The following is a 24,965-nucleotide window of genomic DNA, read 5'->3' on the forward strand; positions in this document are numbered from 1 at the left end:
CCTTTTCTGCACTCTCTTCAATCCCTTCACATCTTTTTTGTAGTGTGGTGCCCAGAACTGGATGCAGTATTACTGCTGAGGTCTAAATGGTGTCTTATCCAATTTCACCATAATCTCCTTGCTATTGTACATGGCACTTTAGTAATAAAACCTAGGATGTTGTATGCTTTATTACTGTTCCTGTCTTGCCACCTCCATTGCCTTATGCATGTATACACTCAGGTCCCTTTATTCCTGCACCCTCTTTGGAGTTGACATGCCAATCAAAATGCAGGTTTCCAAAGGGAATTACCAGGTTTTAAACAAGGGTATGAACTCTGCCACTCACCCCAGTCACATCCTCATTCGCCCCTTACCCATTCACCCTTGCTTCCATTCCCTCTCCAACCAGCTCAAAAAGCAACACGGGGATGTCAGTAGTAAAAAAGCAGAACCCTGCAGGTGCTGAAAATCTGAAGTTAAACAGAAACAGCTGGGAGAACTTAGCTGATTTGGCAGCATCTGGGGACAGAGAAACCAAGTTAACATTTTGGGTCCGTGTGATTCTTCTACAGATTCTCCTAAAGAAGTGGCACAGACTCAAAACGTAACTTTTTAACAAGTAGAATTAACACTGCAATGAAGTTACTATGAAAATTCCCTAGTTGCCACGCTCCTGTGCCTATACTTGGCTACACTGAGGGACAATATAGCATAGCCAATGCATCTAACCAGCGCGTCTTTCGGACAGTGGAAGGAAATTGGAGCACCCGCAGGAAACCCATGCAGACACGGAGAGAACGTGCAAACTCCATGCGGACTGTAACCCAGGCCGGGAATTGAACCTGGCACACTGGCGCTGGGAGGCAGCAGTGCTCACCAGTGTGCCCCCCCCCCCCTCCCCCCCCGCCAGCAACGACCCCACAATGTAACTGTTTCTCTCCCCACAGATGCTACCAAAGCTGCTGTGTTTTTCCAGATTTTTTGTGTGTATGGGGATGTGAAGGCCTATTTTAGTGTCCTTGTTATCATGCTCACTAAGATTAGTTAACTCAGCGGGTTCAAACCTCCAACTGTCCTGCTGTGTAATGCTCAGCTGCTCAGTTCATTAAATTACAAAACTCAGAACAATCATTTCATCAATGATCTTGATTTCTGGTGAATTGTAAATTTATTCAGATATTCTATTTATGAATAATAGAATAATCAAAATTAACCTTAATTAAGATTAAAGCTAAATTTAACCTTATTTTCTGTGCTTTGTTGCTACATATACCAACTACAAAAATGAAATGTAATTACAGCAGACCAGACCTAGGTTTGTACATTGGATTTTTGAGGAATTAAATAATGCCAATAATGAGAACCGCTTGTAATAGCGCAAACACATGGTCCTAGATTGAAGATGTTTTATTGACGATTTTTTTCAGTATTTGTGGAAGTGTTATAATTTGAAGTTAACAGGTAATTGTATTAATAGCTATTTCCTTTATTAAAAACAGACCTCAAATAGTTTGAAAGCTAGAATAGAAATAGGATGTGAGTGGGAATCATAAAGATTGCAGGCAAAATAAGATTTCACCAGTAAAGTTTAACGCAGTGATTTTAACTTCAGTGATTTTACTTTTGACATTTGCAGCCAATGCATTAACTTGAGTTTAATTTAGTTTTGTAATTTACAAAATGTGTGATCTTAATTGTGACCAAAGGGATTGTACTTTGTGACTGATGCTGTGAACATGCATCACGCTTAGCTTTTCATTGCCAATGTTCTCCCATAGGCTGGACAAAGAAAGCTGCTCATTTTTTTTGGTTTTTTTGTTGTGGAAAACTGGCCAGTGTTCACCACCAAGAAATATTTTTTGTTGTAAAGCTATTTTAACTAAATTTCTCAAAGTATTCATCAGATGAAAGATCGGAAATCTCCATCAACACCACTGCGTTCAAATTTTACTGTATCTATTGCTGTACTGAAAATGTCATGCTAACTTTGCCGAGGACTGAATCAGATTAGCACTTAGATTTGATTTGATTTATTATTGTTGCATGTATTGGTATACAGTGAAAAGTATTGTTTCTTGCACGCTATACAGACAAAACGTGCCATTCATAAAGAAGGAAACAAGAGAGTGCAGAATTTAGTATTACAGTCATAGCTAGGGTGTAGAGAAAGATCAACTTAATGCAAGGTAAGTCCATTCAAAAGTCTGATATTTAGCAGGGAAGAAGCTGTTCTTGAGTCTGTTGGTATGTGACCTCAGACTTTGGTATTGTTTATTTGACTGAAGAAGGTGAAAGAGAGAATGTCCAGGGTGTGTGGGGTCCTTAATTATGCTGGTTGCTTTGAATCATAGAACCCTACAGTGCAGAAAGAGACCCTTTGGCCCATTGCGTCTGCACCAAACACAATCCCACCCAGGACCTATCCCCATATCCTTACATATTATACCCACTAATCCCTCTAACCTACGCATCCCTAGACACTAAGGGGCAATTTCTTAGCATGGCCAATCAACCTAACCCGCACATCTTTGGACTGTGGAGGAAACCGGAGTACCCGGAGGAAACCCACGCAGACACAAGGAGAATGTGCAAACTCCGCACCGACAGTGACCCGAGCCAGGAATCAAACCCAGGACCCTGGAGCTGTGAAGCAGCAGTGCTAATCACTGTGCTACCGTGCCGAGTGGAAAGTGTAGATAGAGTCAGTGGATGGGAGGCTGGTTTGCATGAAGGATTGGGCTACATTCACGACCTTTTGTAGTTTCTTGCAGTCTTGGACAGAGCAGGAGCCATACTGAGCTGTGGTACAACCAGAAAGAATGCTTTCTATGGTGCATCTATAAAAGTTGGTGAGAGTTGGAGTTGACGTGCCAAATTTCCTGAGTCTTCTGAGAAAGTAGGGGTGTTGGTGGGCTTTCTTAACTATAATGTTGGCATGGGGAGAACCAGTTGTAAGTGATCTGAACAGCTAATAACTTGAAGCTCGTGACACTTTTACTTCATCCCCATTGACAGAGGCATGTTTGCCCCTGAAGTTCAATGACAATCTGCTTCATTTTGTTGATGTTGAAGGAGAGATTATTGTGGTTGCCCCAGTTCACCAGATTCTCTATCTTTCCTGTACTCTGACTCGTCATTGTTTGAGATCAGACCCACTACAGTGGTGTTGTTCACAAACTTGAAAATCGAGTTGGAGGGGAATTTGACCACACAGTCATAGGTATATGAGGAGTATAGTAAGGGGCTGAAAACACAGCCTTGTTGGTGCTTATCCTTACTGATTGTGGCCTGTGGGTTAGGAAGTTTAGGATCCAGTCGCAGAGAAGGAGCTGAGGCACAAGACGTGGAGTTTGGGGATTAGTTTCATTGGAATAATGGTGTTGAAGGCCGAGTTGCAGCTGACGTAGGTGTTTCTTTGTTATCTTGGTGCTCTAGGGTTGAGTGCAGGACCACGGACGTGGCATCTGCTGTGGACCTGTTGCGATGGTAAGTGAACTATAGTGGATCCAGGCAGTCCAGGAGGCTGGAATTGATTTGTGCAATGACTAGTTTTTCATAGCACTTCATAATGATGGATATCAGAGCCACTGGAAGATAGTCATTAAGACAAGCTGCTTGGCTTTTCCTTGGTACTGGGATGATGGTCGTCTGTGAGGTGTGAGTGAGCCAGCCAGCTGCAGGAGTTTGTACTGTTAAATATCCCCTTTGTATTTTATCAATGGAGCACATAATTATACTATATATCAAATGTTTGATTTTTGATTGCTCAACTTCCCTCTCAGAATTTAAGAAAATAAGCAGACCAGGAACTTTTTTTTTGAGAATGAGTGCTCACTTAAGAAGTGTAGACATTAGATTTCTGAAATGCATTTTGGGGATGGTATGATGTAATATCTATAAATAACGTGATGTAATATGTTTGTGACCAAGATTATTTCTTGTTTAATCATTTTTTTGGTTGATAAATCTACAATGAATTATATTGCAGCCATGTTGAGTGGAATTATTAACACAGAAAGAAACCATTTGGCTGATTTTGACAGTGTAAGTTCTTCATTTGGAGCTCTCCAGTCCCATTTAAGGGGAGATAGTAGTGCAGTGGGATTTGTCATTGGACATGTGACCCAGGGCAAGACGTAGGGATTGTGTTTGAATCCTGTCATGGTAAAATTTGAATTCAATAAAATTTAGAATTAAAAAGTAACGATGACCACGAAATCATTGTTGATTGTCGAATCCATCTGGTCACTAATGTCCTTTAGGGAAGGAAACATGGTCGAGCCTACATGTGGCTCCAGATCCACGGGAACATAGTTGACTCTTAAATTCGTTCTGAAATGGAAGGATTTAGGGACAGACAAAAAATGCTGGCCAAACCAATGATGCCCATATCCAATGACTCAAAAAAATCCTTGCCCTTTTTTTTTATATTATTTTTAGATACATAGCCAGTGCACTTTGAAACAATAATATTTTTATTGAAGTCAATAGAACATTACTCGGGGAATGCTAAATGTTTACTACTTTATAAAACACCTTTTGAAAGTCCAAATGCAGAGAAGTGGCTGCAATGCCCTCATCCACCCTCTCGTTTATCAAATTAGTCAAATTAAATCCACCTTTAACAAACAAATCCTGTTCACCACCAGTTCCTCTACCCAGCTTAACTTGTTCCATAACTACGTAATTTCTCCTTTAACTTGTCTTGCTTTCTGCAAATGAAGGGTGTGGCTATGGCTACCTGCATGGGTCCCAGTTATGCCCTCTCTTTGAGTTACATGGCACACTCCTTGTTCCCATCCTACTCAGGCCCACTCCCACAATTTTTTTTCCGTTGCACAATTGCCGTAATGATGCCGCTTCATGCTCGCTTTTGGACCTGAAAATTTTTTTTCATCAGTTTTGTTTCCAATTTCCACTCCTCTCTCATCTTCACATGGTCCATCTCTGACTCTTCACTTCCTTCCCTAACCTCTGTGTCTCCGTTTCTTGTGATAGACTGACAATCAATATTCATTACAAACCCATCAATACCCACAGCTACCTCGACTACAGCTCCTCACAGCCCACTTGCTCTCTGTAAAGACACAATCCCTTTCTCCAAGTTTCTTCATCTCTGTTGCATCTTCTGTAATGATGTCACCTTTGAAGATGGTATTAATGACATGTCTGCTCCCCCCCACCCACTGTGGTTAGCAGGGCTCTCAACCAGGTTTGACACATCTCCTGCTGCTTGTTCACCCTCACCCCTTTCCCTCCCTCCCAGAATCATGATAGAGTCCTCCTTGTCTCATTTTTCATCCCACCAACCTCCGCAGTCAAAGAGGGAAGACATTTGAAGAAAGAGTACTGCTACTATGTATTCCATTTTGGGAGGATTATGCCCAAATACATTTCTGCTGGGATTCCTGAATACAAGGAATACTAAATCAAAGCACATGGGCTCGGGAGTATTCAGTTGGATAGGAAACTTCTCAGACAGGAAACAAATAAACAGGTCTTTTTCCAAGTGGCAGGCAGTGCTAGGGCTCCAAGCTATTTACAATGTATATTAATGATTTAGATGAGGGAACTCAATGTATTTATGTCTCCAAATTTGCAGATTACATAAAGCTGAGTGGGAGGATGATCTGTGAGGATGATGCAAAGATGCTGCGGTGTGATTTGGGCAAGTTGAGTGAGTGGGCAAAAACATGGCAGATGCAGTATGTTGTGGATAAATGTGAGGTTACCTACCCTGGTAGCAAAAACAGGAAGCCAGATCATTATCTGAATAGTTATAAATTGAAAGAGGAGAAGGTGCAATTGGACCTTGATGTCCTTATACACCAGTCATTGAAGGTAAGCGTGCAAGTGCAGCCAGTGGTGAAGAAGGCAGGTTGTATGTTGGCCTTCATAGAATGAGGATTCAGCACAGGAGCACAATGGCTTGCTGCAATTAATCAGGGCCTTGGTGAAGTCACATCTGAAATATTGTATGCAGTTTTGGTCTCCTTATCTGAGGAAGGATGTTTCTACTATTGAGGGAGTGCAGCAAGGGTTTGTCAAACTCATTCCTGGGATGGTGGGATTGACGTATGAGAGGAGATTGAGTTGGTTACAATTATGTTTGCTGGAGTGTAGAAGAATGGAGGGAGGTGGTGGAGAGGGGAAAGAGCAGAATCTTGTAGATACCTGTAAAATTCTAACAGGACTAGATGTGGTAGATGCAGGAAGGATATTCCTGATGGCAGGAGAGTCCAGAACCAGGGTTCACAGTCTGAGAATAGAGGGTAAACCATTTAGGACTGAGATGAGGAGCAATTTCCAGAGAGTGGTGAGCCCATGGAATTCTCTACCACAGAAAACAGTTGAGGCCAAAACATTGTTTGTTTTCAAGAAGGAGTTGGACATAATTCTTGGGGCTAAAGGGATCAAAGGATAAGGGGGGGGGGGGGGGGAGATGGGGGGGATGGGGGGAGGGGCAGTAGGAACAGATTACTGAGTTGGATGATCCGTCATGATCATAATGAATGACAGAACAGGCTTGAAGGCCAAATGGCCTACTTCTATTTTCTATGTTTCTATGTAGGAATATGCATGCTAAAGGGAAGAAAAAATCCAAAAATAAAGTAGATATAATTATTATGAAACCAGTTTCTACAATTTCAAAAACTAGCATTCTTCCAGACAATTCTGTATTTCAGTTCTGAACTTGTACTGAGGTGAGGATAGCAGGAATCAAGATCCTCAAATGAGCCATTCAATATCTCCGTTCCAGCACTGTGACCCCACTAATGACCTGTGATGCCATTTTTCAGACCCATGTTCATTTTATATTTTGAGTGGTTTATAATTGCACAATCAGAATGAGCTTTTTTTTGGTTTGTTACCAAAAATATTTTTTTGTATTGCACTGACAGAATTGTAATGCAAAACTTTCATGGGCTTCATTTGTGAGATACGATGGTCTTTTTAAGAATGTATGTCTTTACCTCTGTTTTGTTTGATTAAATCTGTGAGCGTTGTTCTCTTATTTTGCTGGTTTTGCGTATGGGTCTAGTCCTTAGCTTGTGACCGCTCTATGTAACTGCTGTAATTGTATTTTACGCAAGTGTCAAAAATGGACACAACAGTCATTCATAATCTGAAATCATCTCTTATTAGACCTGGAAGTTCAGTGCTCATCAGCACCACACAACAGCTTACCAACTGTGCCTGTTACTCTGCTAATGTGTATTGCAGCTTTATGTCAACCTTGTTAAATATAATTATAATGGAACAAATAACCATGACTATCAACTTAACCCAATTAAATAACACTGACATACACCAGAGCACAATGTTTATGTGATGCATTTTCACCTTTTTACACAAATGTTATAATGGAGACTTGTAATATGTTCATATGTATAGACATACATGATAGAAATTATATGATTTGGGTTTCTTTGTGATCAAGCTTTGTTCTTGCTCTATGTTTCTGTTGAATAGATTACACTGCAATCATTCTGAGTTTATGATCTTTTGTATGTTTTAATTTTTTAAATTATAACTGTATTTTGTGAAGATTGAGGTGTGATTGCCTTTCTGTTCTCCCCTTTGGAATGTGCTTCATACTCCTGAATACAGGCACTGCTACTTTCTTTTCACCTCCTGGACATTCATTTTCAGAAGTTTCTTTTCTTTGCTAATCTCTTCTTTACTCTTGTGAAGATGAATCATTCCATGCATGCCAGCGGCCCTCTGGTATCTCAGCCAAGTGTTTTGAGTTGTGAGCTTAAAGACCAAATATCAGGCTATCTGATTGTGAAATAAAAGAGAGATTACTGTTCAGCCTGGCAAGCCTCAAAACATGAATCTGAGAGAGGGCATGTCCCCTTTTCTCTTGCTCTGTCACTTTTCGTTTGGCTCATATCCAACCCTTGTTGCCCCTTGTGATGCCATGCCCTTATATTATGGCTTGTTGTTTTGCCCCTGGAGCTGTACCATTTTTATTTGTGTTCATTTTTTTTGTGTGGAGTGGGGATGGGGGTGTATTTCTGTGGCGCGGGGAAGAAAGGAAATGGGGGAGTTATTTTGTTCATGGGGAATGTGGGGGGGGGGGGGGGGAGGCGGGTGGGAAACTTGAGGAGGTAAAAAGTGGGCCTGAGGGTTTGTGTACTACATTGGGTAGAATCCTGAAAGATTCTGTAAATGTCTAGATCAGTAGTGGTTTAAGGGAGACGTTCAGGCCCTTTGGGGACCAGGGATTATTGTGCGTGAGAGGGTGATGTGTGATACTTCTCTTTGGGGTAAAGGCCACACTTGGAATACTGTATACAGTCCTGGTCACTCGATTATGGAAAGGATATTACTAAACTGGAAAGAGTGCATGAAAGGTTTACTAGGATGCTACTGGGACTTGATGGTTTAAGTTATGAGGAGAGGCTAGATAGGCTGGGACTTTGTTTGCTGGAGTGTAGAAGGCTTCAGGGTGATCTTATAGAGATGTATAAAATAATGAGGAGCATAGATCAGCTAGATAATCAATAGTTTTTCCTAAAGGTAGGGAGTCTAAAACTAGAGGGCATATGTGTAAGATGACAGAGGAGAGAGGGGCAATATTTGGAATTGCCCCCGAGGGGCAATATTTTAACACAGAGGGTGGTGAGTATCTGGCTCAAGCTGCCAGAGGTAGTTGTAGAGGCGGGTACAAGTTTGTCTTTTAAAAAGCATTTAGACAGTTACATGGGTAAGATGGGTACAGAGGGATATGGGCAAAATGCGGGCAATTGGGACTAGCTTAAGAACATAAGAAACAGGAGCAGGAGTAGGCCATCTAGCCCCTCGAGCCTGCCCTGCCATTCAATAAGATCATGGCTGAACTGAAGTGGCTCAGTTCCACTTTCCCGCCTTTTCCCCATAACCCTTAATTCCCTTGCCTACCAAAAACCTATCTACCTGTGTCTTAAATATATTTAGCGAGGTAGCCTCCACCACTTCAACGGGCAGAGAATTTCAGAGATTCACCACCCTTTGAGTGAAGAAGTTCCTCATCAACTCTGTTCTAAACTGCCCCCCCTTATCTTGAGGCTGTGCCTTCTAGTCCTGCTGTCCTTTCTGAGCGGGAAGAACCTCCTCAACCTCTACCCTATCCATTCCCTTCATCATCTTATATGTCTCAATAAGATCCCCCCTCATCCTTCTAAACTCCAACGAGTACAAGCCCAGTCTGTTCAGCCTCTCTTCGTAGTTCAACCCCCTCAACTCCAGTATCAACCTAGTAAACCTCCTCTGCACTCCCTCCAAGGCCAAAATATCCTTGCGCAAGTGCGGCGACCAAAACTGCACACAGTACTCCAGCTGCGGCCTCACCAGCGCCCTGTACAGTTGCAGCAAGACCTCCCTACTTTTATATTCAATCCCCCTCGCTATGAAGGCCACCATCCCATTTGCCCTCCTGATCACCTGCTGCACCTGTAGGCTGGGTTTTTGCGACACATGCACAAGGACCCCGAGGTCCCTCTGCACCGTAGCATGCTGCAGCTTTTCACCCTTTAAATAGTAGTCCCTCCTACTATTATTCCTGCCAAAGTGGATAACCTCACACTTGCCAACATTGTATTCCATCTGCTAGGTCCTTGCCCACTCGCTTAGCCTATCTAGATCCCTCTGCAGACTTTCTACACCCTCCACACAGTTTGCTTTTCCACTTATCTTTGTGTCATCAGCAAATTTCGACACCCTCCTCCAGATCATCTATATAAATGGTAAATAGCTGAGGTCCCAGCACCGATTCCTGGGGCACTCCACTAGTCACCAACCACCAATCCGAATAGCACCCATTGACACCTACTCTCTGCCTCCTATTAGACAGCCAATCCTCTATCCACGCTAACACCCTATCCCCAACTCCATGCCCCCTAACCTTCTGTAACAACCTTTTGTGCGGCAGCTTATCAAACGCCTTCTGAAAATCGAGAAACACCACATCCACCGGTTCCCCTCCGTCCACCGCACTAGTCACATCCTCATAGAATTCCAATAAATAAGCTTACGGATTTAACAAAAAAGGGTGGCATGGACAAGTTGGACCGAAGATCCTGTTTCCATGCTGTAAACCTCTCTGACTCTAATCCCTCAGGGATATAATTGAGGTGCATTAACCCTTTACAGGAGAAGTTGTGTGAGGATGATAAGGGACGGGGATGTTGATTCATTTTTCTCTCTCACTCTTCTGCACAACTGTCTGACCCTCCAGCCCCCATAGAAAATGAGAGGCTGTGTGCTCTTAAATAAAATAAATTCTAAACTTTCTGTACTTGATGTTTTGTATTGGAAGTGTTGGGCTCCACATTGAATATCCATTTCTCTCTGGTTGGTGATACCTTCAAGAGATTGGCCAAACTACCAGAAAGTATATTTGAGAAACATAGGTGTTGTATTGACCAATTTTCAAAAAAATTGGAGTGATTCTGCTTAAGTTTATCTTAAATTAATCTTTAGTATCTACACTGGTGTGAAATTCATATGTGTGCCATTTCACCGCATTTGTTAGCCTTTTACTTTAAAATTTACCGATAAAATTCCAGTCATTGATAGCTGCGCCTAAATTTAAGATTATGACAATGCCCTGAAGGAAGTGTCAAAGTTCTTCTGTTGATTGAATGGAATTGATGCAACTTTTCTGCAGTAGGAATTGTTTAACTCTTAGGGTTGGTTGGTTTCCTCCCACAGTCCAAAGATGTGCAGGTTAGGTGGATTGGCCATGCTAAATTACCCCTTAGTGTCCCAAAGTGTGTAGGTTAGATGGATTAACTATGATAAATGTGTGGCATTATGGAGATAGGGTGGGGGAGAGGGCCTAGGTACGATACTCTGTTGAAGAGTCAATGCAGACTCAATGGGCCGAATGGCCTCCTTCTGCACTGTAGGGATTATCATGGTCCTTGGAAGTTGGTTTTGCTGCAGAAAATGTTGTGATCCTTAATTTATCGGCATACTTTGTACCATAAGGGACTGCCACTGTTTTCATTACCAATAAAATTCCAAATAACTCATGAAAAGATTGGGGATGAGAGGGGAGTAATTTAAAGCGCTTGGAAAAAGGGTAAGCAGCAAAACCTTTTTTTGTTGTGAGTGGGTAAGGGCTGGATGCACTGCTGAGTGTGTGGTGGTTCAATTGAAACAGTCAAAGGGAATTAAACTTATTTATAAAGGAAAAAGGCAGGCAATAGCAACAGGTAAATTGCTCACTCAGCGAGCTGGTACAGACACAATGAGCCGAATGGCCATCTTTTGTGCTTTAGCAATTCTGTGAATGGTTGAGAAATGTTATGTGGGATTTACTCTGGGCGTCTGTGGGAGTCTGCGTGGATTTCCTCTGGGTGCTCCGGTTTCCTCCCATAGTCCAAAAGACATGGCGGTTACGTGCATTGGCCATGCTAAATTCTCCCCCAGTGCACCCAGACAGGTGCTGGAGTGTGGAGATTAGGGGATTTTCAGAGTAACTTCATTGCAGTGTGAATGTAAGCCTACTTATGACACTCCGGTTATAACTTGGACAATTCCCCACGTATTATTATGTGACTAAACTTTCTTGACATGCAAAATGTTTTGCTCCAGTTTACAAAGTGTGATTTCTTTAACACTACGCATCCAATAGCTCATGCATTGTCAGTAATGTTGCTATTCTGCTGAGTATCTTCACTGATGTTATGATTGGAAGAAGGTCCATAGTGTCCAGGTCCCGACCCCAAGATACTAGACCTTAGTGGCAAGTGCTTATGCATGTGAGTCTTTTAGCTTTGCATGTCTTGTCAGAAACACCACTACTTGTGATACTAATTTTGCCACTTGAAACAAACTTCTGATTTAGGTATTACTGGGGAAATAATTAGCTGATAATAATTATCAAAATTTATTGTTACTTTTGGTTCATATAATGAATAAAAATATGGTTGTGTCACAATGATGGGGGAAAACCCCAATTATATATGGGCATACTGACCTCTTAAATAAGACCTGTGGTTTTAAAAATGGACATATAAGCCAAAGATGGCTGAGGATGTAAAATTAGTCATTGGTCGAATTGCTGGTGGGTGATAAGAGACAATCACACCATCCGGTTTCCAAACAAGGAAACATCAAAAGTGCAAAAGTCCTACCAGAACTATCTGCCTTCTCCTGTGGAGATAATGGAAGCTGATTTCTCACGGGGTATCATTTCTTCTGAGATGATAATGTCGTAGACTGGTTTGTGGATTTTCCTCTTCGATGAATAACAAAGACTAGGATAAAAGGCAGCTGGAAAACCTAGTCAATGTGGACTAGATGTGGAGGTGCCAGAATTGGACTGGGGTAAGCACAGTAGGGAGTCTCACAATACCAGGTTAAATTCCAACTGGTTTATTTGGCAGCATTAGTTTTTGGCGCCTCTGGTATTGTGAGACTTCTTGCAGTGTGGACTAGTGCAGGGTGTGTATCTTGAGGAAAGACAGCAGTAGTTGTCCCATTTCTTCCCCCCCACAAACATCCTCCCTCCTGCTCTGAGGCAGGTAAAACACAGGTAACACACTCTTTCATTGCTGACACATGAAAAGTCATAGCTGAAAAGAATGGCTTCTCACCCAGACTGCAGACCACTGGAATCTTGAAACCAACTTTTCATCTGCTTGAGTCAGTGCTGCTGGAATCATGAATCACAGCTTCCCACCATCAGCTCTTCACAGACAAGTTAAGACTGGTTGATATTTCTTTTTTAACTTTGGATTCAATTCTCATTTCTAATCTGTTTGAATTTATGAGCATGGGCTTTCTCATTTTCCTAGTACTTAGTAGCTAATAGCTCAAGAAAGCCTGATTAAATTGGCTCATTTTAAAACATAACTATTGGACTTGGAAAAAATACCACAAGGGAAGAATCACTTTTAAATTAATCTTGTTAGGCCCAACTGAGGGGGGAGGGTGGGGGATGTTGAATAAAGAAAGGGAATCAGTTCAGTCCTTCTCACCTAGGATAAGAAATTTTGGGGAACTTCATCTGGGAACCAGGCGTAACAGTTGCTTGCACAGACCAAGTGCACCTGCAATTAAAAAAATGTTACGTCAAACTTACAATCTTGTTCCATTCAGGTGTAGTTGCAAATTGTCAACAAGTCAACAAAAATAAATATTTTTGATTTAAGAATAGTCCATTCAGGGCATGAAGCCTGCGCTTATCAGTAGCCCATGTCCAAGAAATAACATGTATTCCAGATATTGGTTGGAAGCTCACATGGGAGTTAAATTAGACCGTGAGTTTAGGAATAGTCTGAAACATTGCTGGGAGTGTTATGCAATCGTTGATAAGCTGATGGAGTTTCTGATGGGGATCAAAAAGAATGGCTGGGTTTTTCAGCCACACTTGCTCCGAAACTGGAAAAGCCCCAACCAAAGTCAATGGGCCTTTCCACAATCTGCCCCTCATTGGCTATGATTCCCGAGGTGGGTGGAATGGGAAAATTTGCCCCAATGACTTTGGTCTTCCCTATATTTAAGTAGAGGAAATTGTGATTCATTCAAGATAGGATAGAGGAAGAATTCAGGCAGGTGTTGGAGAGGTAGAGCTGATTGTCAGCAGTGTACGTGCAGAACTTGATGCTGTTTTCAGAGGATCATGCCTAAAGGCAGCATTTGGTTGGGAAAGAGCGGGGCAAGGGTAGATTCCTGAGAGACTTCAGAAGTAACAATGCAGAAGCATGATGAGTAGTTACTGCCCTGTGAATGATTGGATAGATAGAAGTTAAACTGATAAAATGTCACTCAGTTGAGAGTGGAGGAGAGGCTTTGAGGATGTAGTCATATGTGGTAAAAGACTTTAGGCCATTCAAAAAGAGTAAGGAGGGAAAATGTTCCAAGCTTACAGTCGTATATGCTGCTACTTGAAACGTTGGGGCTGTTTCAGTTCTGTGGAAGGAGGTGGTAACCTGATTGGAGAAGTTCAAAGATAGAGTTGTGGGAAAGATGGACACAGATTTGAAAGTTAATAAAATCTCTTGGATGTGGTGAAAGTTTGCAAGGTCAAATGTGTGTTTTTGTGGAGTGGTGATGACCAAGGTATGAATTTTAATAATCAATTCTGGAATAGGAAGGCAAGTTTAAAAGGATAATAATTCTGGAATAAGCTGTCAAGGTAAGGAGCAGATGCAGAAAATTTTATGCAATGTCCAGAGTCATTTTTGGAGAGATCAAATGGGATTAAACTTTCCTGGCCTTTTGTGTCTATGGATTGAACAGTTCCTGAATGTTTCTAGGTTAATTAATCTGCTGCTTTTATGTTTATATCTTTTAAGAGCAACTAAAGATATAGCTGACCAAAGCGAAAGTCTAGGAACAATGAGAAATCAACAGAGACTGATTGATGCTTAAATATTAAATTCAGCAGAGTTTTATTAACATTACAATATTCCCCACTGGAGTAATATTGAACAAAGTAAATTTAACCCTCCTCCTCAGTTCAAATGAACTGGATTACTCCATTTTTTTTTATCTGATTTATTTGAAGGTAACTCAGCTGTAGCTTCTAGTAGCATATGATGCCTGACATTAATTTAAAGTACGTGTGGTCAACTTGATCTGACATTGGGGAAGAATAACTTTTACAATTCTAAAGAGCAAAAATGTGGCTGTCAAATTATATACAGCCTAAATTTACAACCAAGAATAAAAAAAACTGGCAGAACTGTCCAAGTTCAAGTACCGTTAATTTGCACCTATTTTTCTGATTTCGTACAGCATTGGTCAACAGTTATTCAAAACTTGCTAATTTTAGTCTGAATAAATATCGTTCAGTAGTTTTTTGAAGTTTATTCGTTAGTGTCATAAGTAGGTTTACATTCACGCTGCAATGAAGTTACTCTGAAAATCCTCTAATCTCCATACTCCAGCACCTGTCCGGGTACACTGAGGGAGAATTTAGCATGGCTAGTGCACGTAACCGCCATGTTTTTGGACTATGGGAGGAAACTGGAGCACCCAGAGGAAATCCATGCAATCTCCCACAGACAGTGACCCAAGCCAGGAATCAAACCTGGGTCCTTGGTGCTGTGAGGCAGCAGTGCTAACCACTGTACCACCATGCCACTTCTTGTGCCACCATGCTGCCCACACGAAGAGCTCCTGAATTCTTTTCAGAAAAAGAAATCATGAATGCTGGAAATATACTGCAGATCAGCTTCTGAATTAGCAGTATGGGCTAAAGTTTTGGATGTGACCCTCAGAGCACTGAGCTCTCAGGAATCTCTGAAAGGATAACCATCACTTTTGAGGTAGAGATTGAAGGAGAAGAAGGAAAAAGTTATATGTGCAATTATCCCATTGTGTGTGTAGGTGAGCCCTATTTGCATTGTGTAACGATGGGTTCAACCAAAACACCAACCTGCATTTCAGATGCGATCTGACTTGTTCTGCATTTTCTGTTTGTATTTTGGATTTTTTTTTAGTCTGTGATATAAAAAAACAGATGGTATGTAATGTTCAGCAAGTGAGATACCAGGGTTATTTGAAAATTGATAAATTGATTAGGCAGTGGGGTTAGATTTAATGAACCTGTTGCAATTGAGTTTCTACTTAATGCGTCACAACACGTTTTCTTGTAATCAGATTTCTGTTGTGTACACCGTAAGCTAGGTGTGAAAATATTGCCATGTGGTGATGTATTTAATCCAGCAATAAGGAGGTTAGTTGAGACACTAAGTAGAAAAATTGATTCATTCCGTTAATATTTTAATGATTTGAGGAATTGTATATGGAGTTGAACACTGTTAGCGTAGTGAATACTTCACTTCTGATCTTACGATAGCCATTGATAAAGCATCTGAAGATGATTGGGTTTTGGCTGCTGCCCTGACGAACTCCTGCAACAATGTTCTCTGGTGACCACCATTATCTTCCTTTGTGTGAGGCAAAACTCTAACTGGTGTTTACCCATTAATCTCCTTTAACTTCAGTTATACTACAACACCCTGGCTCCAAACACAGTCAAATGCTACCTTGCTGTCAAGGTCAATAACTCTCACATCACCTCTGGAATTGAGCTTTTGTGAGCATCTTTGGACCAAGGCCCAAATAGGGCCTGGAGCCAAGTGATTTGAGCTGAATGCAGTTTGAGCATTAATGAGTAGGCTATTGCTGAATAAGTGTCACCATATAGCACCACTGACCACTCCTTCCACTACTTTGATGATTCTAAGTAGGATGATGGGAATGGTATTTGTCTGGATTGGATTTGTCTTGTTTTTTTGTGGACATGACATAACTGGACAGTTATCCATATTGTCAGGTAGATGCCAGTATTATAGCTGTACTGAGACAGTTTAGCTGAAGACACAGTAATGAAGCACAGGACACCAGCATTATACCTGTGATATTTTATATTGCCAGGGTCCATAGATTTTACTGCGTCTTCTTCACTCGTCTTTTCCTTAATGATATGGGAAGTGAAGTCAGACTTCAGTTAATTCAAATTAATTGGTAGATAATTCATAATTCAGAACTTTTAATTATATATAAAGCATACCAAGGGCACAAATTGGTGGACTGAATAACCTCTTTCTGTGCGGTTATGACTCAGACATATGATGAATTACTTTGAAGGATTGATATTTGATCAAAAATAGAACCTATCTGTGAACAGTATATGCCATAAAGCAGCAGCAAGACAAATGAACTTATGACACAAATTGAGAAAACAAACTTGGCTGTGACAACAGAGGAACAGTTTGCCTTTTTTCAAATAACTTCACCATGAACCACCAGAACAGGCAGATTGAACTTCCCTTTAATGAGCAAATCAAATCATCTTTCAATAATGTACTAAACTCGTGCAATGTTAACTGAAGTGATTACCTTAAGCTCCTGGCATAAGACCTGAGCTTACACATACATAGCGCTCATGTGTAAGAGTGAACAACATGCATTGATATAGCACAGTGCATGTTCTTAGAATGTCCCAAAGTGCCTTACAATCGCTGAATGAATTTTGACATGCTTTTTATTACAGAAGGTCAGGGGGCATGGAGTTAGCGTGGATAGAGGATTGGCTGTCAAATAGGAGGCAGAGAGTGGGGGTTAATGGGTGCTATTCGGATTGGCAGTAGGTGACTAGTGGAGTGCCCCAGGGGTCGGTGCTGGGGCCTCAGCTATTTACCATTTATGTAGATGATCTGGAGGAGGGAACCGAGTGTATGGTGTCGAAATTTGCTGATGACACCAAGATTGGTGGAACAGCAAATTGTGCAGAGGGTGTGGAGAGTCTGCAGAAGGATCTAGATAGGCTGGGCGAATGGGCCAGGAACTGGCAAATGGAATTTAATGTTGGCAAATGTGAGGTTGTCCACTTTGGTAGGAATAATGGTAGGAAGGACTATTACTTACGTGGAGAAAAACTGCAGCAGGCGGCGGTGCGGAGGGACCTCGGGGTCCTTGTGCATGAGTCGCGAAAACCCAGCCTGCAGGTGCAGCAGGTGGTCAGGAAGGCTAATGGGATGCCGGCCTTCATAGCGAGGGGGATTGAATATAAAAGTAGGGAGGTCTTGCTGCAGCTGTATAGGGCACTGGTGAGGCTGCAGCTGGAGTACTGTGTGCAGTTTTGGTCGCCGCACTTACACAAGGATATTTTGGCCTTGGAGGGAGTGCAGAGGAGGTTTACTAGGCTGATACCGGAGTTGAGGGGGTTGAGCTATGAGGAGAGGCTGAATAAACTAGGCTTGTACTCGTTAGAGTTTAGAAGAATGAGGGGAGATCTCATTGAGATGTATAAGATGATGAATGGGATGGATAGGATAGAGGTGGAGAGACTCTTCCCGCTCAGAAAGGACAGTAGGACTAGAGGGCACAGCCTCAAGATAAAGGGGGGGCGGTTTAGAACAGAGTTGAGGAGGAACTTCTTCATTCAAAGGGTGGTGGAATTCTCTGCCCGTTGAAGTGGTGGAGGCTGCCTCGCTAAATATTTTTAAGACGCGGGTTGATAGGTTTTTGATAAGCGAGGGGATTAAGGGTTATGGGGAGAGGGCGGGAATGTGGAACTGAGCCACGACAGATCAGCCATGATCTTATTGAATGGCGGGGCAGGCTCGAGGGGCTAGATGGCCTACTCCTGCTCCTATTTCTTATGTTTACAGGTTTATTACAGCATGTTATTGCAACAAACTTAAGAATGACAAATTATAACAATCAGCATTAGAAGAAATGACCAATTCATTTGTATCAGTTGGCATTGGTTGTGAGATGGCTAGCAAAGAACTCTACATGGAGTCAGCTGCAGGCGAATCAAGCAGCAGTTTATTCAGCAGTGTGCGTACAGGGAACTGCACCCCTAGACAACTTTGCGAGGCTATTCAAAGATGTACACATCTATTATGTATTTATGCCATGTTTGTCATACTTTATAACTCACCGTTGTTTTTACCATGTATGTCTAGTTTGGTATATCTATTGGAAGTGAGGTTACAAAATAGTTTTGGAATGACCTGACCCTTATCACAAAAGGTGCCCAAAGTTTAGTGAATCACAAACTTTGCCTTATCTGCTCTGATGATTTATTATTGTCCAGTCATCTGCATATCTTAGACAGTAAGAAGTCTCACAACACCATGTTAAAGTCCAACAGGTTTATTTGGTAGCAGACGCCACTAGCTTTTGGAGTGCTGTTCATTCGTCAGGTGACTGGGAGTTCTATTCACAAACAGGGCATATAAAGAAACAAACTCAATTTCCAGGATAACGATTGGAATGTGAGTCTTTACAGCTAATCAAGTCTTAAAGGTACAATGTGAGTGGAGAGAGTGTTAAGCACACATTAAAGAGATGTGTATTGTCTCCAGACAGGACGGTTAGTGAGGTTTTGCAAGTCCAGGTAGGTCGTGGGGGTTACAGATAATGTGATGTGAACCCAAGTTCCCGGTTGAGGCCGTCCTCATGTGTGGAACTTGGCTATCAGTCTCGGCTCAGCGACTCTGCGCTGTCGTGTGTCGTGAAGGCCGGCTTGGAGAACGCTTACCCGAAGATCAGAGGCCGAATGCCCAAGACCACTGAAGTGTTCCCCAACAGGAAAAGAACAGTCTTGCCCGGTGATTGTCGAGCGGTGTTCATTCATACCTCCACATCATATCTTAGACTGGCCATGAAATTTACATACTTTAACTTATCGTGGCCTGATCCAGAGTTCAGTTAGTTTCCTGGGCAGATACAAAGGTCATATTCCTTACTATTTCCGCTCTATTGTTTTTTATTTGCAATTACTTTTAAATCTTAAACCAGCATTTGGTCAAGCCTGTGTAACCCCATGGCACACCACTTCAGCTTGAATCTTCATTGTCTACTTTCAACAGACAGACAGACAAGGCCTTATTTGTTAAATCTTATTCAGAATATGGTGCCACACGTTGCAGTACATGCGAAGTGCCAACCTAGATTATGTTCTCAAGTGCTGGAGTGGCGCTTGAACCTACCACCTCTTGACACAAGTGAGAATGCCAGTACTGAGTTATATGACACTGAATATTTTTGGGGGTATATGTACGATGACTTTTCCTCTGCAGTGGTATGCATAATAAATTAATAAATTTTGAGAAGAAATAACTGCAGAGTTTCTGTGAAATGAGGTAGATATTGAAACATTTTGGCAAGAGTTTCTTCACAAAGAATGTACTTCTCTCACCTCACGACCCCATTACCATTTTGCAATTTCCATTTTTCGCTCCAGCTCCAAATGTTCTTAGCTCAGAATCACTTTTTTTTCAAAAATATACTTTATTCATAAAAATCTCAATTAAAACATTGCAAACCTACATGTCTATAAATTGTAAACAGTGCAGAATAAAAAACATTGTTACAGTCCTATACAAATTACAGCCATTACATTTCAAAACTTAAAACTATATACATCCCTCAAAATTTACTGTGTGCTGTTATTTCTGTCAGAATCACATGGCACAGAAAGAGGCAATGCCACCTATAAGCCAATGTTATCTCATTGAAAGAGCTATCCAATTAGTCTCATTCCCCTCCTCTTTTCCCATAACCTTGCAAAATTTTCCTTTTCAAGTATAAATCCAACTCGTGCTGGAGTATGGTTCTGTTGATGCTGGCAGCCCTCCATATCTTGTCCAGATGTCTGCATGAGTATCAATTACAGATCACATCACAGCTTAATCTGATCCTGTCCTTACCCCAATATCCATGCATATGCTTCCCAGAGAGCAATATTGCCAACTGCTCTGAATCTAAGATTGTAAATTTAGGAACTGTGATGGACATCATTGTACAGCGTAGACTGGCGTTTCAAGATCCTACTGAAGGATGGCTGCACTGTCAGAGGTGCCATCTTTTGGACAAGATGATAGCTGGTGAGATAAATATAGATATTCCTACAGCACAATAATGAGAATGGGGAAGGAGGGAATTTACAGTCTCCTGCAGACGGGGTGGCAGTAAAATTTCCTGGATACCCTGCACTCTCTATCCTCTACCATTGTGCAGCACCTGACCTGTGTGCAATGGAGCAGGGAGCGGGCTAGGCCAAGTGCAGCCCCAGTTAAGGCCTTTAAGTATTAAGTCATTAGCTAATCAAGGGCTGCTTCCCTCTTGGTTGCAGATTTTTGACTGGTTGGAAGAGAAACCAAGCAGATCACTCTGCTCAGGTCTTGGGCAAAAAGAAGTGGGGGAGGCACCTCCATTACAGTATCTAGCCCCCAGTGCTCCCTCCCTGTTTGGCCTTGCCATTAACACTCCCACTGGCTCCTTTCCATATCTCGTTAGACCCCTCCCATCCCTATTGCAAAATCCTTGCAATTGCCTCCACCCTGGCTTTAAAACAAGGGACTCTTTGTCATCCCAGCAGAGATCACTGCCCCAGATAACAAGCGCTGGGACTACTGTTTGGCTAGCAGGACTTTTGAGTGAGGGCCACAAAGTCTGCCAATGGCAATACAATACTCCTTGGACTGTGAAGTAACTGCGGGACAGCCTGCACTGCAGGGTGAGTTCTCCATTGACTCTTAGGGTAGCAGGGTGAATAGTCCAACCACCTGTGAAATTCTACTCAGAGGATTTCCTGATATCCTGGTTGATATTACGCTCTCGCCTAACATCATGGAATGGGAAGAGAAAGCAAGACAACATAGATGCTGGAAATCTGAAATCAAAACTGAAAGTGTAGGAAATACTCAGCAGGTCAGGCAAGCTCCATGGAAAGAACAGATAAATTGTTGCTTGAAAATTAAGCCTTTGGTTTTAAAGTGCTCTGTAATGTGTTGTGGATGATGCTTTATGAATGGAAGTTTTTTTTCTTGTTTTCTGCTGAATTTCTGTTCTATTATTACTGATCCAAAAAATTGCTGCGGTTTTTTTCCCCCCCAAGTGATAATATGAAAGGGATTTTTCTTCTTCTTCCCCCTTCCTTTCTTCTTGCAATTTCCATTCTATAACGCCATACCCATGTGATGTATCCTTTTTTTTAAGTCCAATGTATGTCGATTGCTCTTGTCTAATTTATATGACTGTACTCTGAATTTATGCCATCACAGAATACCAGTGCAGAAGAGGCCATTTGGCCCATCCGGTCTGCATTGACTTTCTGATAGAGTATTTTACCCAGGCCCTTTCCCATGTCCTATCCTTGTAAACTACACATTTACCATGGCTAATCCATTTAACCTACACATCTTGGGACAGGAAGGGAAATTTAACATGGCCAATTCACCTCATTTGCACGCCTTTGGACTGTGGAAGAAACCCACGCAGACATAGGGAGAACGTGCAAACTCCACACAGTCATCCAACGCTGGAATTGAACATGTGTCCCTGGAGCTGTGAGGCAGCACTGCTAACCACTGTGCCACCGTGTTGTCTCTATAGTTTTGTTGCTAACTTTCTTTGTCGATATTTCTCATCTGCTCTGATTTGTTTTGGGTTATGGTTTCGTGGCTGTGATTGGCTCTGGTAGCTTGTTCAGGATTCACATGTATACTTTCAGCAGAGAGACCATTTGATACCTGGATTTCTGGCAGACTTTCCTCTCTGCAGGCCTGGGCCACTGAGCAAAGCTCAATGTCCCTCACGTGACTCCAGGTGACACACTATGGATCAAACTGGGATTCATGTGTTTTGTATGGTTCAGCTACTCACTTTCAGCAACGTTGCACTTTCAGTTTGAAAAAAATCTGAGTACGGAACAAAATGTTTGCCAAAGAATCACTTTGAAATGCAGTAATTTCATTTTGATTAGTTTCTATTATTTTGATGTACGAGATATGCATCAAGAGAAATCTAGCTGATCTGAAGAATCATCAGTAGACTTCTCAGAAACCCATCTTTTCTATTCATAAATGCCTGAACTATAAACTGGAGCATTCATTGTGAAATATTCATTATGGAAAAAGGGAGCTTTTTACACAAGGGGGCCGTAAGTGCCTGAAATGCATTGCCAAAGGAGGTGGTAGCAGCAGATACAATAGCAATGTTTATGAGTCACCATGATGGACACACAAAAAGGCAGGGAGTAGAGGGTTACAGACCATGTAGAGGCCAAAGGTCTTTAGTTTAGAAAGGCATGAGGTGTGGGCACAGGTTTGGTGGTCCAAAGGGCCTGTTCCTGTGCTGTATTGTTCTCTTGGGGTGTCTCTACATTCACCACAACACAGGAAGCTAATGGGATCATTTCTCTTTTTCTTCCTCTTGTGTTTAGATCTGGAAGACAGAACAAACTCTGGATCCTGGGGAGCCGGGGATCAACCTAGTCCATCCAGGGTAAGGTATCGGACGGCACGGGACTAAACTTCAATTTGTGTGTGACAAAGTGCTAATGAGAAATTGATTTTATTTAGATGTATCTTTTTGGGAGGTCAAACTTAAAACTCAGGCATTTACAACTACAGGTTTGTAAATTGAATAATGCAAGTCTGTTGTGAATATTGTTCAGAATTTAGTGTTAGTTTTAGCATAGCACTGTTGTCCTTAAACATGTATTTCAAATTGCTACCAATTAAAAAAAATAATAAACTACAGGGAAAATTGCAAGCAAGCCAATTTGCTTTCATATAGGTAGTGCTTTTCTATGGGAGCTTAACTGAAAACTTCAAATTTCTACTATCGCTTTGCCAGTGTTGCAGCTCAGAATGCTTTGCCGAAATTCAAATTGAAATGACAGCTCTCAAAATTGCACGATGCTTTTTATGGCTCGAGTGTCTTGGCCTCCTTGAGCACATGGTCACTATATTATGCTTAAAATCCTATGGTGACCAATATATTACAAGAACAACTTGCATTTATAAAGCGGCTTTAACATCGGAAAAGTCCCTGAGGTAATTTGCAGGAACATAATCAAATAAAAATTTACAAATGGACCGAAAAATGCCACAATAATATGATGTGATTAAAAGAATGGGCGGTACAGTGGTTAGCACTGCTGCCTCACAGTATCAGGGACCTGGGTTCGATTCCGGCCTCGGGTCATTGTCTGAGTGGAGTTGGCACATTCTCTCCGTGTCTGTGTGGGTTTCCTCCAGGTGCTAATGTTTCCTCTCACAGTCGAAAGAAGTGTGGGTTACATCGATTGGCCAGGGACTAGAAGAGTAAATATGTGGGGTTACGGGGGTGGGACGTAGGTGGGATTGCTGTCGGTGCAGGTTCGATGGGCCAAATAGCTGCTCCTGCACTGTAGCTTCTATTCTATTTTAAGTACGTATTAAGGTGGGTCATGAAGATGGAAAAGTTTAGAGAAGAACTTCCAAATCTTTGGGCCAAGAGGACGGAAGATCTGGCTGTCAGTAGCACGGCAAAAGAATATATTGGCGGGTAGTAGGTCTGAAGGTGCCAAATTGCATAAATGTCTCAGCAGGTAGGCCAAAACAGGTCAGAGAGGTATAAGTAGGCAATATTTGTGATTGGGAAATATATGGGATTAGTAGATCAGCTGGGGTTCAAACAGGCAACCGAGGCTGCAAAAGTTTGGTTTCAAATTTAACCAGTAGCCAAGGAGAGGAATGGACTTGGTGGTGAAGGTCAAACTTTTGGCCGGTATGCAAGATAGCTTTTTTTTAAGTCTTCCAATTTGTAACTGGAAGTGAATACTGGGCAAGTTGGCTGACAGCACTGAAGCAGCGGAGAGGCCAGTTGAGTCATGGAGACGTAGAGCTTTATAACTGAGAGGCCCTTCGGCCAATCATGCAATCATGTCTGCTCTGACCATCGAACACCTATCTATTCTAATTCAATTTTCCAAAGCTAGCCTTGTATGATGTGGCATTTCAAGTGCTCATCTAAATACTTCTTAAATGCTGTGAAGGTTCCTGCTTCTACCAGCCTTTCTGTGAGTCCCAGTTACCAGTTCCTTATCACCGACTGGGTGGAAAAGCTTTTCCTCAAATCCCATCTAAATTTCCTGTCCCTTGCCTTAAATCTATGCCACCTGGTTTTTGACCCCCTGTATCAATGGGAGAAGTTCCTTCCTAAGTACTCTATCTATGTCCCTCATAATTTTATTGAAATGAAGGTGTCATTAGTGTAAATCTGATGATGTGTTCGGATAATGTAGATAAGGAGGGGACCAAGATTATATCCTTTGGGGGAGTTCAAATATAACTGAATGGAGATTTGGCTACAATAGGCTGGATCAAGTGATGGGATAACCTTCTCATCCCACATATCAATTGAGTAAACTTTCTCTGAGCTATTTCATAGAATCACAGAAACCTTATAGTATAGAAGGAGGCCATTCGGCCCATTGAGTCTGTACTGACCACAAACCCCATCAGGCCTATTCCTGTAACCCTGTACATTTACCCTGCTAATCTCCCTGGCTTTGGGGTCAACTTGTCATAGCCAGTCAACCAAACCTGCATGTTTTTGGACTGTGGGAGGAAATTGGAGCACCTGGAAGAGACCCATGTGTAGACACAGGGAGAAAGTGCAAACTCCACACAGACAATTTATAATTTGTTTCAAATGCAATTATCTTCTTCCTTAAATAAAGACATCAGAAC

General features: G+C 41.9%; 1 protein-coding gene across 6 annotated transcripts in view; it reads left to right on the forward strand.

The window, feature by feature from the left end:
- tcf4 (transcription factor 4) overlaps positions 1 to 24,965 on the forward strand; it is a 592,048-nt gene that overhangs the window by 97,301 nt on the left and 469,782 nt on the right. For all 6 annotated transcript variants that reach the window (XM_080182922.1, XM_080182913.1, XM_080182904.1 and 3 more), the window contains one exon: positions 22,670 to 22,731. In XM_080182922.1, coding sequence (XP_080039048.1) covers positions 22,670 to 22,731 — 62 coding nt within the window. The remainder of the gene's footprint in view (positions 1 to 22,669; positions 22,732 to 24,965) is intronic.

Source organism: Carcharhinus amblyrhynchos, chromosome 1 (genome assembly GCF_965287045.1).
Source record: "Carcharhinus amblyrhynchos chromosome 1, sCarAmb.v2.hapA, whole genome shotgun sequence".
Lineage (NCBI taxonomy): Eukaryota > Metazoa > Chordata > Chondrichthyes > Carcharhiniformes > Carcharhinidae > Carcharhinus > Carcharhinus amblyrhynchos.